At 40.3% G+C, this 15,290-nt stretch overlaps 1 protein-coding gene across 9 annotated transcripts in view; it reads right to left on the reverse strand.

Moving 5' to 3' along the window:
* The window catches only part of CIT (citron rho-interacting serine/threonine kinase), an 81,283-nt gene that overhangs the window by 40,520 nt on the left and 25,473 nt on the right, over positions 1-15,290 (reverse strand). For 6 of the 9 annotated variants that reach the window (XM_051805385.1, XM_051805379.1, XM_051805376.1 and 3 more), the window contains 7 exons: positions 14,766-14,946; positions 7,688-7,793; positions 6,673-6,816; positions 5,192-5,311; positions 1,543-1,713; positions 1,219-1,278; positions 598-651 (listed from right to left, as the gene is read on the reverse strand). In XM_051805385.1, the coding sequence (XP_051661345.1) occupies positions 598-651; positions 1,219-1,278; positions 1,543-1,713; positions 5,192-5,311; positions 6,673-6,816; positions 7,688-7,793; positions 14,766-14,946 (836 nt within the window). The remainder of the gene's footprint in view (positions 1-597; positions 652-1,218; positions 1,279-1,542; positions 1,714-5,191; positions 5,312-6,672; positions 6,817-7,687; positions 7,794-14,765; positions 14,947-15,290) is intronic. The other 3 variants (XM_051805381.1, XM_051805383.1, XM_051805380.1) reach the window with 1 other exon arrangement.

Consider the following 15,290-nt stretch of genomic DNA (forward strand, 5'->3'; position numbering starts at 1 on the left):
CTCAGGAAGTGCCAAGTGTGAAAAGCTTGCTCAGGGGATTATTATGACAACCCCTTTCTCTTCTGTTGAAAGATTCCAATAAGGCTGTTCTTACAGTGATGACTGACCATGACAGCAAACATTAGATATTATTCAGCATACATTGTTAAGGTGTTTTATAATTCTGCTGTGAATCCTTATTGTTCAATACTTTTACTATGAATAACTGAACTCTTAAGTGACTTTGCAATTAAAGCAATTAAACCAAGTCCAACATGTATTTTAATAGTGAGCTAAAACCAGCTGAACTCTGTCTTCAGAAGCAGGGGAGCAGTGCATTGCCCATGGCATACCCATTAAATGAGAATTTCTCTACACTACTCCAGTTCTGACTCAGCTTCATTTGTAAAAATAAACACTGTTGACATGTCTCAAGAGCCAAAAGCATATTGAAAACACCAGTGATTTCAGATACCAGTTCCCACCCCCCTTTCCTTATCATCCCCCATGCTATGACTAATTCTATTTTTGAGGGTAAAACAAAGTGCATCCCTCCTCTCCATTAAGGTTTCACTGGAAAGTCTTGTGGAAAATTCACTTTCACCACCCAGATGTTACCTTTGTCAGCTTTTCCTGCAGCTCCTGGATTTTGGCCTGCTGCTCTGTATTGATCTGCAGTTAAATAAAAAGATGGAGGGAAACAGTCATAAAACCAAAAAGGAAAAAATGCTCTCTGCTGATGATACTGTATTTATTTTAATTGACTTCCCAAAAACCTTTGTTTCTCCCTATAAATTCCAACACATCAAAATGCTCCTTGGCCAGTCTATTCCCACTTTGCTAACTTCTGCCTGATGTCAAATTTTGGTCACCAAATAGATTGTTCAGTGTGAGAATACTCAGAATTCTATTAGGTTTTCATTTGCTGTTCTTTATGAATAAAGAAAGCCCTTGTGCATCTCCAATTTCACACCTAACTAGGATGACACATAAAGGCCTGTCTTTGTCTGGCTTCTGAACACAATCCATTATGAACAGGTTAGCCAGAGACAGCTTTATATCAAATCAGAAAGAACAGTGAATCACACCAAGACAAAGACATTTTAAAAAATGAAATGAGATGAAATAGGGAGGGTTGAGAGGCCGTGCATGTCACAGACTAGCCAAAGGCACTCTTGGTTTCTATGTATAATGTGAAAGACCCAGCAAGCAAACTCCAGGACACCGAAGTGAACATACCTTCTCCAATTTGCAATACAACTCTCCTGCTTCATTTTTTCCTTGATCTTTAACCTGTAACTTAAGTATAAAATACATAAAAATCTCAGGAAAAGCTGTAGTACATTGTGCTTCTATCCAGTCGTGGTATTTAAACACTAGAAGTTACACAAAGTTGAAGTCACGCTATTTTGAGGGTACAACTGGAAAACATTTTGCATTAGTTGTACAAACCACAGTAATCTTTGAAGGATCCCTCCCCCCAGCTCATGTGTGAGTGTGTCAAACAGCACTAGGAATTGAAGCAAAGCATCAGCCCTGTGTCTCCCACGAAGCCTAAACTACCTTTTGCAATTTGTTGTGGCATTCGGCAGCTTTACGTTTGAATTCTTCAGCTGCCAGTCGGGACTCCCTCAACTCTGACTCGTAGAGGTCACTGCGCCTGCGAGCTGAGATCAGATCCTCTTCCAACTGATTCATCATCAACCTCATTTCTTCGACTTGAGCCTGATATTCCTGTAGTTGGGGTGGAAGGGGAGGAGAAGGTATTACGTTTTAGAGGCAAGAGGGGAAACGCTTGGAGCAGCAGATCCCAGAATATTGATTACAGGCAAGAGATGGGTTTAAGAGGATGTGGAAGAAAGGTAAAGTACAAAATAAAACAGTAAAAACTAAACAAAATAACATCAATGGTGTTCTGGTTTGAGTCCTGCCATTTTCAACTCAATACCTCGTAAAGTCAAAACACTGACTTTTTTAAGAGTGCAGGAACACATAGATACATCTACACACAAATGATAAAAATTACTTACATTTCTAAGTTCTGAAACAGAAATGTGCCTTTGAGTTGATGTCTACTAAATGCCCAGATGCTGCCTCAAGATCTATTTTCGCAGGCTGATAACATGACAGTTATCACAGATCTGCACAGCTTGGGTAAAAGGAAAGAAGGAGAAGCAGAGGGGTAGCACACTGTGCCATCAGCTATTTTCTCTTGACAGAGTTAAAAAGGATCACATTGCTCTGCATGGGAGATAACCTAAAATCAAATATCATCTTAGAAAAACTACCTATAAATCACACTGCCCATGGAAGATATTTTTCTATATAGGCAGAAATAAAGATTCCCCTTGCAGGAGACTACAAGATAGGGCATTTGGATGGGGAAGATGGGAGAAGAAAAGAATTTGAATTGACTATCTCAATGACACTGGGAACTCAAACTGAGACTAGCTCAAGAGATTGCTTCTCACATATTCACTGGAGAAAAAAGATTTTAATCATGTTTATTTAGCATTTACTAAGTCCTGTAAGTATACATTTCATAAAATTACTCTAAAGCAAAGGAAAAAAAACCCAAAAACCAAAGTATTTTTTATGAAGTTGAGAACAAGCAGAAAACAAGCACATCAAGAGCTAGGAACAAAGATTATGAAGGACTGACAGTGGGGGAGTCTCTCTTTCTTTCCATTTTAATACCTTACAATAGGCCTGACTACCCCCATATGCAGAAGAGGAACTGTCTCGTGACAGACTCAGGTTTGTCATCGCTCCCCCAGACAGGCACTGCCTTCAGCTACAGAGGGACTGCAGGAACACTGACCCCAGGGGCAGCCCCTGACTCTCCAGCAAGGAGAGCTTATGCAGATATTTAAAGAAGCTGGGCCTTTAACAAATTGCTTTCCTACTCCTTTGGCAGAATGGCTCTTTGCTTTGTAATCCCAAAATTGGTTCTCCAGTTTGTAAGGAAGACAGGCACCTACTCTTTCCAGTTAGCCTCCTGTGGATGACCTTATTTTCTTGCTGGAAAGAATTAGAGCCTTTTGATAATAACTACGCATATATTAACTCAAATATTCTTTTCATACAAATAAATTTATGAATAAAAAAGGCAGAACTGTTTGAAGGAATACATGTCCTGCTCAGAAGGTACAATTTGTTAAGACTTCCTAAAATACTGGGCTTTTACATCAGCAAGCACTTGACCAAAGAATTACAAGTATGACTACAGTTGCCACTGTGACAATGAGTGTTTGGGAAGGGAGGAGAATGGGGAAGGAGAAAAGAAGGAAGAAGAAGAGATAGTTAGTGATATTTCAGGTTTTCTTGTTTCATCACATTTGAAAGATTATCTTTGAATAAGTCTCATGATCAGGTCAGAGAACAGGCCACACCACTCCAGGCAACACAGAACAAACCTCTCAGATATTCACTGGTCAGAGTTTAAGAACTACCAAGAGGTACTTAAGTGCATATTAGTGGACAGGTAAAGCTCAGGGCATGTACCTGAAGCAAATCACATCAGGGAAGTACATACAAATGAGTGGGGCTCTCAAAAAATACAGATTCTGAGCTGTTGCAAGTACATCTGCTCATACAGATCTTCATCAAGTAACAACCAGAGCACAGGTTTAGTTAAAACAAAAAAAACAAAACAAAACAAAAACCAAACACACACCCCAAACAAACAAAAGACCCCACAAATCCACCACGCTCTTCTATTCAAGTACCTGAGGTCAAGTTGAACCTACAGCCTTGCCCTGAAAATACCATGTGCCTGAGTATTCACTTTTGAAGGTTCTGATTTGCTGTTGATTTGACTTGTCCTCTCTCAGGTTTCAGGTTTTCAACAGCAAAACTCTAAAGGGACTCTTTCATCTCATCTCCCAGTTCCCTCTGACTTAAAAATCATGGTCCAAGTTAATGGCCAAGATCCACCTGCTCGTATGAGTCAGCACAAATATCTCAGCATTTTTTGTTGCTCTTGTCTTTCAGAAAGCTCAGAAGATCACCCCAGATATGAAGGCCTGCAGGATATTACAGATTCATTTGTTGACCTAAGCAGCACTTTTATGTCATTGTGATTCTTCACAAGCCAAATTAAGAGATTCTGGGACAAAGCATTTGATTAAAAATTACTTGCATTATGTTTCCTCTGTTACATGTGTCTGTACTGCCTAAGAATTTACGGGTGTTTATAATCATCAGAAATGTTCCACATTTCAGTATTTAAAGCAACTTTTCAAGCAAAGCACCAGAACAGAGAGCAGGGAGCTTTAGATCCCTTGTATTACATAAAACAACCACCCAGAAGAATGCAGGAGAAGTCTATGGAGGCCTGATACATCCAGAGGGTTGAGTTTGCATTTCATTACTTTTTACATAAGAGCTTCTTATGTCTGGAGAATTATTACCAAGGTTTCTGGGCTTCCTTGTCTCAAACACTTTGAAATGAGTCAGTTACCATTTGTAAAGTGCTTTGAAGATGAAAACCAACAGATAGCTGCAAAGAATTATTTGAATGCTACAGCAAATTTCAATTTCTTTGTCTCAATGCAGTATGTTGCTGTTAATTCATAAAACTGAATTAATTTTGTCTTGTAAATAATTTTAAATCCTAAAAATGTCCAAATTTGGGCATATTTTCATTTAATTTTGACTTTTTTTTTTTTCTTATGAACAACCATATGGATTAATGAATTTTGGACAAAAAAATTTTTAATTTCTCCTTTGCAAATGGATTAAATTAGGAAAAGAAGAGTTAGGCAACATACATTCTATTTTGAAAGACTATTAAGCATTTTAAATGGTCAGATAAGAAAGAAGAAAAAAAACCAACACAAAGGCTAGCTCAGTTCCCTCCCAGGTGAAGATTCATTAACTTGTTGTGAAATTTGCATACCTTAACCATTTTAAATGGATAGCTCATTTCTAATGCAGTATATTAGTAAAGCATTGCAACTTTCTCCTAAGCTAGTTTTATAGACAGGACTAGGAAAAGAAAAACCTGAAGTTTGGAGTCTGTGCTTACTTGCAAAATACACAAGTGGAATTTTGTTGCTTCCTATATTGTTTAGGAACCCATGTGAAAACACACAGATTGGGAGTTATCCCAGCCTACCAACATCAAATGTCATCCTGGCACCAGAGCTAGCATATGCCAAGAATGCCTCTTTGTGGCCAGCCACCCTGCTCCCCAAAGAAGCAGGAATACCTGTTCTTTGATCTCCTGCAGTTTTCGGCTTTGCTCTCTGATATCATGAAGGAGCTGCAGTGCCTTATCATCTTCCTGAGACACCTCCATCCGTGCCTGCTCCAGGCTTCGCTTTAAGCTCTGCAGAAAGCAAAATGTTCAATACACAGTCTTTGGTTTTTTCAAATGGTATATAATGAAGATCTTTAGTTACACAAATGCCTCCTCGACTGCAGTGAGGCATCAAAATCATAACAATAAAAAAAAAAATTAAAAAAAGAAAAATTGAGGCACCAGTGATGGAACTCTAATGAAATTCATGGCCAGTGCTGCTCCTATCTGAACAGAAGCAGCCCATTTTTACAAACATTGTTTACTCAAATCTTGGTTCAAATATCTACTTCCTCACATCAGGTTTAGAGACAAAAACCAAACACAGATCACAAAAGGCATCCATTATTGACAGCATTTATCTATATTTTATCCAGGACTATTAATTCACAACCTAGACACAATCCTTCAACTTCATGTTACTTACATTTTTCTTGTTGCTGTTAAGTGAGTCAAATGCTTTAATCATTGTTAAACTTCTACAAAGAACAGAAGAGCTGAGTCTGTATCTCACCACATACCTTACCTGCAATTTGGACCTACCAGTGGAATGGTCCTCCTATCAACTGAGTATTATTCTTCAATAGAGAGATATAAACTGAATTTTATTTATTTACCTAGTAGCATTTGGTATGGTAAAACTCAGCCCCGTTTTAAGATGTGCTTCCCAACAAACCAACCCATCAGAAATGGTTTTCAATTCTCTGAAAGAGAGTATTATCTGCACTTCTGTTCTTGGTACAAGAGAGGAAACATAATTGTATATCCAACTGAAAATACAGAGACTATCGACTAGAATGAAAATATCCTCACTGGAATCTTGCCAGGACAACTGGGCAGACATTCCAGCTCCCATGAAAAATGCCAAATGATCTTTGAAGTCATGGTTTTGCAGTCTCATTTTTATATTCTACCTGAAAAATAGCCCCTGTCCTACAACCTTCCCTGACATTGTGCTGGGGAACTGGATCAGTCTGAACTCAGGACACCACAGATGGAGGCAACACCATTGCTTCCTAATCCTATTTGTTCCTGAAGATTTCTGTCTAGGCATTGATTAGGCCCCTTCCTCTTCTGGCTAAGAAACCTGCAAGAAGTCAAACCCAAGCATGTTCTAGCACAGCCAGTAAGACAAACATCACAAATAGTTTCAGCAAGACCAGGACAGTAGTCACTCCTGCATGATCTAAGCACATGACCATGAAACAACGCTCGAATAAAACTACCAAGCAAGCTTTTGCAAACAACTCAGGGCTCCATGTTCAACAGATATCCCCTCACACATTATTTTCTCTCCATCAAGTACCCCACTGAAAGCACGATGGAAGAGAAAGACAAAGACCACCAAATTTCAGGCCTCCAGCTCTGGAAGGACTGGGGTAAGGGCTCACACTGCATTCTGTGATATAGGTGGCCAGGTCCTGCTCCAGGAGGGATCGCTGGGTCTCAGAGGCTTTCAGTTCCACCTCCTTTTGGCTAAGTACAGCCTCCACCTCTGACACTCTCCGGTGCAACCGCGTCATTTCCTGCTCCATCTGCAATAAATACCAAGAGGTTATAAAGGGGGGCTTCACAAGCTTTGTTAACTGCTACATTCAGAGCTCTGTTTGTAAGGAATTTGTCTCCAAGAGACTTCTAAGCTATGTTTCTCCAAATGGTGTTTAAATTCCGATACCATTGTCTCTGCTCCAGGAATGCACAGTTCTTCTTAAGGACAAGTAGTAAGTCTAAGTCACCCCATTCATTCAAGCTGCTTGTTCATATTCAGTCATTCTTCGAACCCCAGTTAGCAAAGAAGACACAATCATTTTTCACCTGACTTGCAGAGATGGGTCACTTTAACCTTATCCCAAATCCATGCTGGACCAGAAGATGGTTTCCCCCCATCTCCTTGTCAGGAGCAAATGGTCAAATCCAGAACAGAGCAGGGAGAAAAGTAATGGAATTCTCATAAAAGTCTCAAACAAGCAGTAAGTGTTAAAAGACTCCACCAGGTTCCCTTTATTGGAGCACAGCAACTGTTATGAGACGTTCACCATAAGCAGTGACGTGACAACAGTTATATAAGCAGGAGCTGATGAGTGAGGAAGAGCCCCTCAGAACAGTACTGGGGTAACTGTTGTGATGAAGAGGCAGGGCCTGCAGGAAGCAGCAGTCGTCTGTGTCAACGCTGGGAAAAGGACAGTTTAAAATCCAGAGCCGCTTCTTGTTAAGATAAAAGTATCTAGAGCAACAGCATGGCCTAAATTCATCTCCCTTTGTACTGGACAGGAAGCCACCTCTCTGAAGGAAAAGCACTTTGCCCACCACGAGTCTGGATGATCAGCAGCATCTGACAGATCCCTGGACATACAGTGGTTGCAGATTCCTGGAGCAATGGAGATGGCCAATCGCATAAATAAATACCTTGTGACACTTGTCCTGGGCGTCTTGGAGTTCTTTGCTCTTGAGAAGAAGTGTCTTTTCCATGGAGCTGACCTTGGCTGGAGAATCCACACTTGAAAAAACAGATCTAAAGGAGCAAAGCCAAACAGCACATGAATATAGGCAAAAGGTAACAGAAATCTGATTCATGCAGCCTTTGTAAAGTCATTTTGTACTTACTTATCCCGGGATAAAAGAAAGGTGCAGCAATTCCAGCCTAACAGCCATCATTTCAGATCAAACATACCATAAAAGCTGATGACAGTATATCATTATTAAATAATCCATGTGTACTTCTATTTACGATATTAATGTTTTCCATCAGTGGATATGTCACAGTGCAAAACAATAAATCACAGCAGCAGCGTTGCATAATTTGTAGGGATTTATAAGTGCAACAAAACCAAAGCATAAAGTCAAAGTAACCTTTGGAAAGATAACAAATTTCCGGAGAAATGCCTTTTATTTGGTACTTTATTTTTAAACAGGTTTTTAAATTATCATCGAACTATAAAAGCCCTAAAAACTTCAACATTTCATAATCTGCACCACAGGAAGAAGAGTTTAATATCCTTAGTTACATTCTGTGAATCAAAATTGAAACTTTCCTTACCCAATTCATATGATCCCTACAAACTCAATCAATATCAATATGATTAGTCACACTGCAGAACTTCAGAGCTCCACTTAGAAGTAATTCTTTTTCATGAGACACAACTTAACTGTACTGTTCAAAACAATTTGACTCCAGAAACCTGGGGGAAATATTTACTTGTCCTTAAGCTTTCTGTCTAATTGGGACTCAGCATTTAAGAAGTTACTGTTTCTGCTAGTCTAAATTCCTTCTAGAAAATGATAGGAAGCCACCTGATGTTTGGCAGCATATTTTTAGTGCTTTGCAGTCTTAAATATGCAATCTGCAACCAAAAAATTAAGTACACGAATCAAAACATAATTTTAAAAATCACATTCTCCCTCGCATCAAATGATTCAAACCAGATATTTGAGCAGTTAGTGATGGAACCAGTGCTAACTGATAGATCAAAACGCAGGAGCACAATGAAGGGGCTAATAAAAGATCACACGGGCTGCCCACACGTTGCTTTCTGCTTCTCCTGGCCACAGTTTGGTGTGCAGCCAGCTATCCCCATGGAGAGAAAGGAGCTTTGAGCAGCTCTCTGCATATAGCCACACACCCACACACAGCAGCACAGGCTCCTCTTAACACCAAGGAAAGTTTCGTTCCATCACCACCATTTTCTGAGAAAAATCTACTCCTTAATCCAACTAGATATGCAACACAGGCACAGGAAGAGAGACGGGGATTTGGATGAAAATGCTGCAGCAACATCTCTGTGTCAAACAGATCGTCAGCACCACCACCTCAAGCTGCCATTAGGAAACAACGTTTGGGTATCAGCAAACAAACACAGCAAAATCCACCAGTTCTGCCCCGAGAGGTCAAATATTAACATCTCTTCAGAAACCTGATATGGAAAAACTTAGAAGAAAGAATCCTGCATGTCAATGATACAGATATGATCAGGACTTAGTAAAAAAAAATGTTTAAAATTAATGCTTTTATACAACATTCCTTTAGTCCTGGTCCAATCAATCCGATCCGTCTAATTACCATATTTAAAAATCAATTTATAAAGCGTGTCTATACTCCTACAGAGAAAAGGCAACCATCTGAGAAAGATGCATATTAAATTCCATAACAGCTGGGTGTACAAACAAGGCTAAAAATGAATAGTTGAGAAAAGCAGTCTAAAAATACAAATTAAAGCTCACATTAACTAAAAAAGACACTAAGGAATCTGCTTTCAAATGTTAATCAAATATATGTAAATAGCTGCAAATATGTACTGAGACAAGTCTGAAAATCTTCTTATAATAAAAATGTATTTTTACAGGTCTGAACTGTACAGGCTGAAGCAATCTTTTTTTCAATTATAGTTTCAGCCTTAGCCATCACCTTTTCAAACCTGAGGCATTACCTAAGAAAACTCCAGCCAGTTCTCCCAAACCTGGTTTTACTTGTGGCTTCTATTCCACCTCCCTAAAGGAGCTAATTTTATTTGTTATTTTTGCTCATTTATTTTATTTGCTATTAAAAGAATCAGAGCCTAATGTTACAGGCACTGTTTTGCTTTTCAAAAATTTCTCCTAGTAAGCCAGTTCCAAGCATCCATATGCACTGCAAACCAGGCAGGAACAGGATGGAGTCAGGGAAGGAGATGCAGAGCTCTGCAAGGACAGGTGGTTCAGCCAGGTGGGATGGGCTGGGACAGAGAGCAGGAGACCGACCGAAGTTTGCATTTCACGAGGTGACTGCAGAGGGAGCTGCTCCTCAGGGTTGGGGTTGGCTTTGGAAGGGAAGAGGAGGCTACAAACTAGAACTACAACCTTTCTTCCTCATTCCTGTCCAAAGCAAGGAAAAAATTCCTTAAAAATATATGTCCTGGTGACAGGACAATTTTCCTGCCGTGGAAACAGTACATCTTATCCCCAAGGAAACCGATTTTGGTTAGCACTGGACACGCAGCTTTTAACAGACTTGCTTTCCCAGTAATTCTTTCCTGTGTACAAATTGTATTAGAACAACTTCCTGAACATCCATACAATCTTCAAAGTATCAGAAAGGGGCAGACAGAGGAAATCAAGAGAAATGGAATACTGGCTAATCTAATAAGCCTTGTCATGGTGATGGAAGCTCTCAACAGAGCATGACAAGGTGGAAAATACCCACATTTCTGGGGCACTTACATTCTTCCTCAGTCAGCATCATTGCAGAAATTAAACACATACAATCCAACATCAAAAGCCATGATGCAAAGCTATCATTCAGGCTGAGACCATCTCAGAGTATCTCATTTAATTAACTGCTACATCTGGATCAATTCTCTTAGCACGACAGCAGTTTCTGTTGTTTCCTCTGAAGTGTGAAAAAATAGATTAACAAAAGGTAACCAGCATCCATCAACAAGAAAATTGCAATAAAAAATTAAAAAAATCCCAAAGTCAAGTCCATAGTACCAAGCTCTGATAGCACTGGGGCTGTGCCAATTTACTTTCCAAAGAAGCACTGCCTGCATGACTAAAAACCGAGTTAACTTACAGCTGACTAGTGATTTCACAGCTAGATCAGCAGCAGCCTCAACCAGCAGAATGATCAGAAATGGTGCTGGTTGTGCAAAAGCTCCTCCAGTTCCAACTTGGCTGAGATGAAAAAGAAAAAAGCATTAGCAGAGGAAAAGCTCCAGGATGACTCTGGGGTATCAAACCTTGGTCCCCCCCGTGCATCACATCACACCTCGTAACTTCCTGTGTCCTTTTGTGCCACTCTCATAAACCCCCAACTCACCTGTGCTGCTTCCTTCTCACAGTGATTGGCACCATCTGTCCTAATCCTGGCCCCCACACAACATGCCCATAATCTCATCCCCCATCCCTCATGCTCTATTCCTTTTAGCATTATACTCATCTGTACCTTCCGCCCCCTCCTAAATGCTTGCTCAGGCCTAAAAAAAAACCAACCAAAAACAAACAGTGATACCATCAATCTGTGAATAGAGCTTGCTGAAGCAAAGCATATTTTTGGTATGCTCATCCTGTGCTTCCTCTTTAATCTATCTTTGGTGAAAGAGCTCACCAGAACCGACAAACTGTTGGAAGAAATCAGTAGTCCTTCTTTTGGGAAGAATGGCCCATTTTAAACCTCAGTATTTTATAATGACACTCATGAATCCATATCAAATTTTTAAAATTAAAAAAAAAACAAAAACAAAAACAATCCCAATAACCCAAAAAAAACAAAAAACAAAACCCCAGAAATCCTGAAAATACCACTCCTTAGGACCTTGCAGAGAGGACATGGGCAGGCAAAAATTTGCATTATAAAGTATTTTTTAATTAGGTATTTTGGTACATTTTATTTGGTATTGATTTTTACTAGGCATTTATTTTTATTAGGTATTTATTTTTATTAGGCAATTTGGTATATTTGGTTAACCCTGGATTTATAACATATTTATCTTATGCCTTCGGGCTTCTGCTAGTCACCTGCAAAGGACAAGAACAATTTTCCTTCACCACTTGATGCATATTTTTGGCACCCAAGGGTTTTTGTCACTTGTTCTAAGCACTGGAGATCAGCCATGGTTAGGGACAGGAAGGTGGGGCTGGCTTTTAATGGAATTAAACCCTCAGTTGCCTCTTATCTTGTCACAGTCACACGCTCACAGCCAAACCAGCAGTCAGGTTTGCAGTCTGACAGGCTCTTCTCCCCCACATCAGGAATTCAGAGGCCATGATGGGAGAAGGACTCAGCTGGTCTTTCTCTGCAGCCTCAACCCAGCTCTTAGAATCATCCAGCAGATTGCTAGGACAGGAACCTGTGGCAGCAGCAATTAAGCCCTTCATTTCTCCTGATTGCTTCCTACAATACATTAATGTCATGACTTTTGCTCTTTTGTTAAATTTCACAGTTGTTAGAGGGTCACAAATTCATCCCAAATCTCATGGTATGGGGCAACACTGTAATTCAATGAACCCTTTTAATCTACACACCAACTACGTAATTTCTGGCAACAGGTCTAAGTGACTCAGGTGAACCCTTCTAGCACCAAGTCATTGGGAGAAAGAGAAGAATGGAAAAGAGAACTTCTTTTACCTTCCTTTTCTTTTTACTGAAGTATTTGAAATTCCTAGCTCAGCCACACCTTCTTACTGTCCAGTGAACAAGGTCAAACTTCGTGGCTTGACAGCCCTCAAATTAAAAGCCACCAAAGTTTCAAGGACCTTGTTACTGGCACCCTGCAGCTGCCTGGGCTCACTGTGAGCAGCACTGGAGGGCTCGTGCTGCAGACAGGAAAACAGATCTGCATCACTTAGCAACCATAAGGTTGGACTTTCAGAGGAAAGATTTTAAGAAGAAAAATTCTGGACTGATCAACTTCCTGACTTAGGACCTTCCAGAGAAGACGTCCCGAGATTCACAAGAGATAAGCCTCCCCCCCTCCATTTACTGTTATGCATCTAGAATTTGATGTTCAAGCCAGTGTGGACAGAAACAGTACTGTATTTCCTCAAGTAAAACACACACTAGACAACATTTCATAAGTAAGAAGTTATCTTTAGGACCCAACTGCAGTGATATTGAGGATAAACTAATCACCGCATTATTTAAATACAGATATATTTTCAAGTCTCCGCAAGCTCTTTGCCATATTTAAATCACCTTCTCGGAACAAAATGCAAATATTAACTGCTAAAAATAACAAAGTGCATTTATCAAGATCTCATTCAAAAAAAGAAGCCAATAAGACCTACCTAAATTAAAATTATTTGGGGTAAAATTAAATATATGATGTCTTTCTGTTCCAGTACAGGGAAAAAACAGGCCACACAAAACAGAAATTTTACTTCAGTCAAAATCTCTCCAGAGGACATTAATCCCTATACTCTTTTGCTTTACCTTTTCCTATCTATTACCAAAATTCAAATATAACTTCCATATGCATTTTCAGTACCATCTCCAAAAAAGCAGCACATCAATCCATCTGCTACAGCTGTCTCAGCCTCCAGTACAGTTACACCACTGTTCTGAGACTTCACCTCACACTCCTCTTCAGTTCTAGTCCTGGACCCGATTACATAGAGATTTTTACCACACATATGTGGTCACTATTGAGGCTCTCCTGTCACCTGAATGGCCATTTAGCCTTGGTACATGGATTGCAGTTCCCCAGGCAGAAAAGATAATACCCTAAGTTAAACTCATCACTCCTGAATTAAGACAGATTTTAACCCCAGGTATCTACAGATCTAACAATCCCTTTTTCCAATTCTGCTGACAATATTAGATCATTTCACCAAAAGAACACTTTTTGGGTTTTTATGTTGTCTCCCTTTTGCCATAAGAGCAACTCTGCTGAGGAGGAACAGCCAAAGATTCCCTTCTTATTACTGGCATAACCATCATATAACCTTGATTCACGGCGTGGGCAAGATCAAAGATGTCAACAGTATCACCAGATTTGGTGACACGTTTACTGCAGAGCAACTATCACAACGAGTATGACAAAAAACGAAACTTGATTAAGACAGATTGACAACCAAGTCCCTGAAGGGAACTAACTAGCAGGAGTGAACGATGGTTGACACGAAAACACAGCACCTCAGTGCACTGACTCACTAACACAGTTAAAGCCACTGCGTTCCTGAGAGGCCTCCAGATCCCAAGGTAAGGACTTCCCAACTTAATGCACTGCACTAATACTTTTTCAATAGCTCTGTCATCAGAAACTAACCACCCACCACATCAGATGGTTTATAACACATTACTTATATTCTTCTTTTTCTCTGACTCCATTCCCTCAGAAAGCATGTTTTCTTTCCATGGAAAACCATTTCTTCTAGATCTTCACATCCCTACACACACACACACACACACTCTGAATATTTCACCTGAATCTCCAGTCTCCTAACACAGTACAGCAATGCCCAGTCCTCCTTTTTAACTTGACCCAGCAGCACACAGCCAGCTGCCATCAGCTCCTTCTCTTGTTCACTGACCCATTGCTGCACATTCCCAGGTTAGTGGAGCTCCATTTCTGTGGATCACTGATTCAGCCTTACACATCCCCAGCACTTGGTGCCCACTCTCTGACCCAATAAAATAACACCACCCCCCTTTTCCATCTCTGAACTCAGTATTCTCCCTCTTGCAGGGATCTGCAGTACCAGAAATGCAATCATCTGCTGCTCCCTGCTTAACAGCAACAACTAATTCAGAGTATTTCAGCAACAATTTCAACAATAACTGCTTTAGAATCAATCTTTCCATCCCATTCCCTCCCCTTCATCCCAGAAATAATCACAGAACGGTAGGACATGCACAAGGCACAGCAGCAACAGATCAAGCCCGAATCTGGCAGCTTCCCTACAGCAGAGTACAGCAGTTAAAACAGCTTTTCCCCACACACACCATCCCCACTGTAACAAACCTGCCCATTTTCCAGTGGTCCTGTCCACCTAAGCAATAATTCCTACTTACTCTGGTCTGAGGATCCCCAATGCCTTGATGAATGAAAACCCCACAAACGGCAAATCTTCCCCCGAGAATCCTGCTGGGCTCAACTGGCGCGTAGAGGATAAAACCCGCGAATTCTTCTCTGGTTCATCAAAATTTGAGGTGTCATCATCAGACTTGAGAGTAGGAACGAAGGGGGGAGGAGCTGGTGAAAAAAAAGCAAGAAGAAAAGACAAAATTCAGCTACAGTTCACTCTGCAACAGTCCCACTCATTCAGTGCTTGCAATGGCACTGCAGCTCCTGCTTTTAATCTTGCTAACACAAGCAGACTGAGCTGCTGCTCTCAAAGCGTATTACAGCAACAAGAGATTAACCCTTGAGCCACCAACATGGCTACCACTCTGCAGGCACAACGTCTCCCACACTCACCAAACTGGGCTTTAGCTTGGGCATTTGAGATTGGGGGGCTTGGGGTTTTTTGTTTCAGGTTAGGATGTTGGTTTTTTTAAACACATACATTGAATAAAATCAAAGCACCAGGCTAAGTA

This window comes from Manacus candei, unplaced genomic scaffold (genome assembly GCF_025592945.1).
Source record: "Manacus candei isolate 608988 ecotype Guabito, Panama unplaced genomic scaffold, ASM2559294v1 h1tg000064l, whole genome shotgun sequence".
NCBI lineage: Eukaryota > Metazoa > Chordata > Aves > Passeriformes > Pipridae > Manacus > Manacus candei.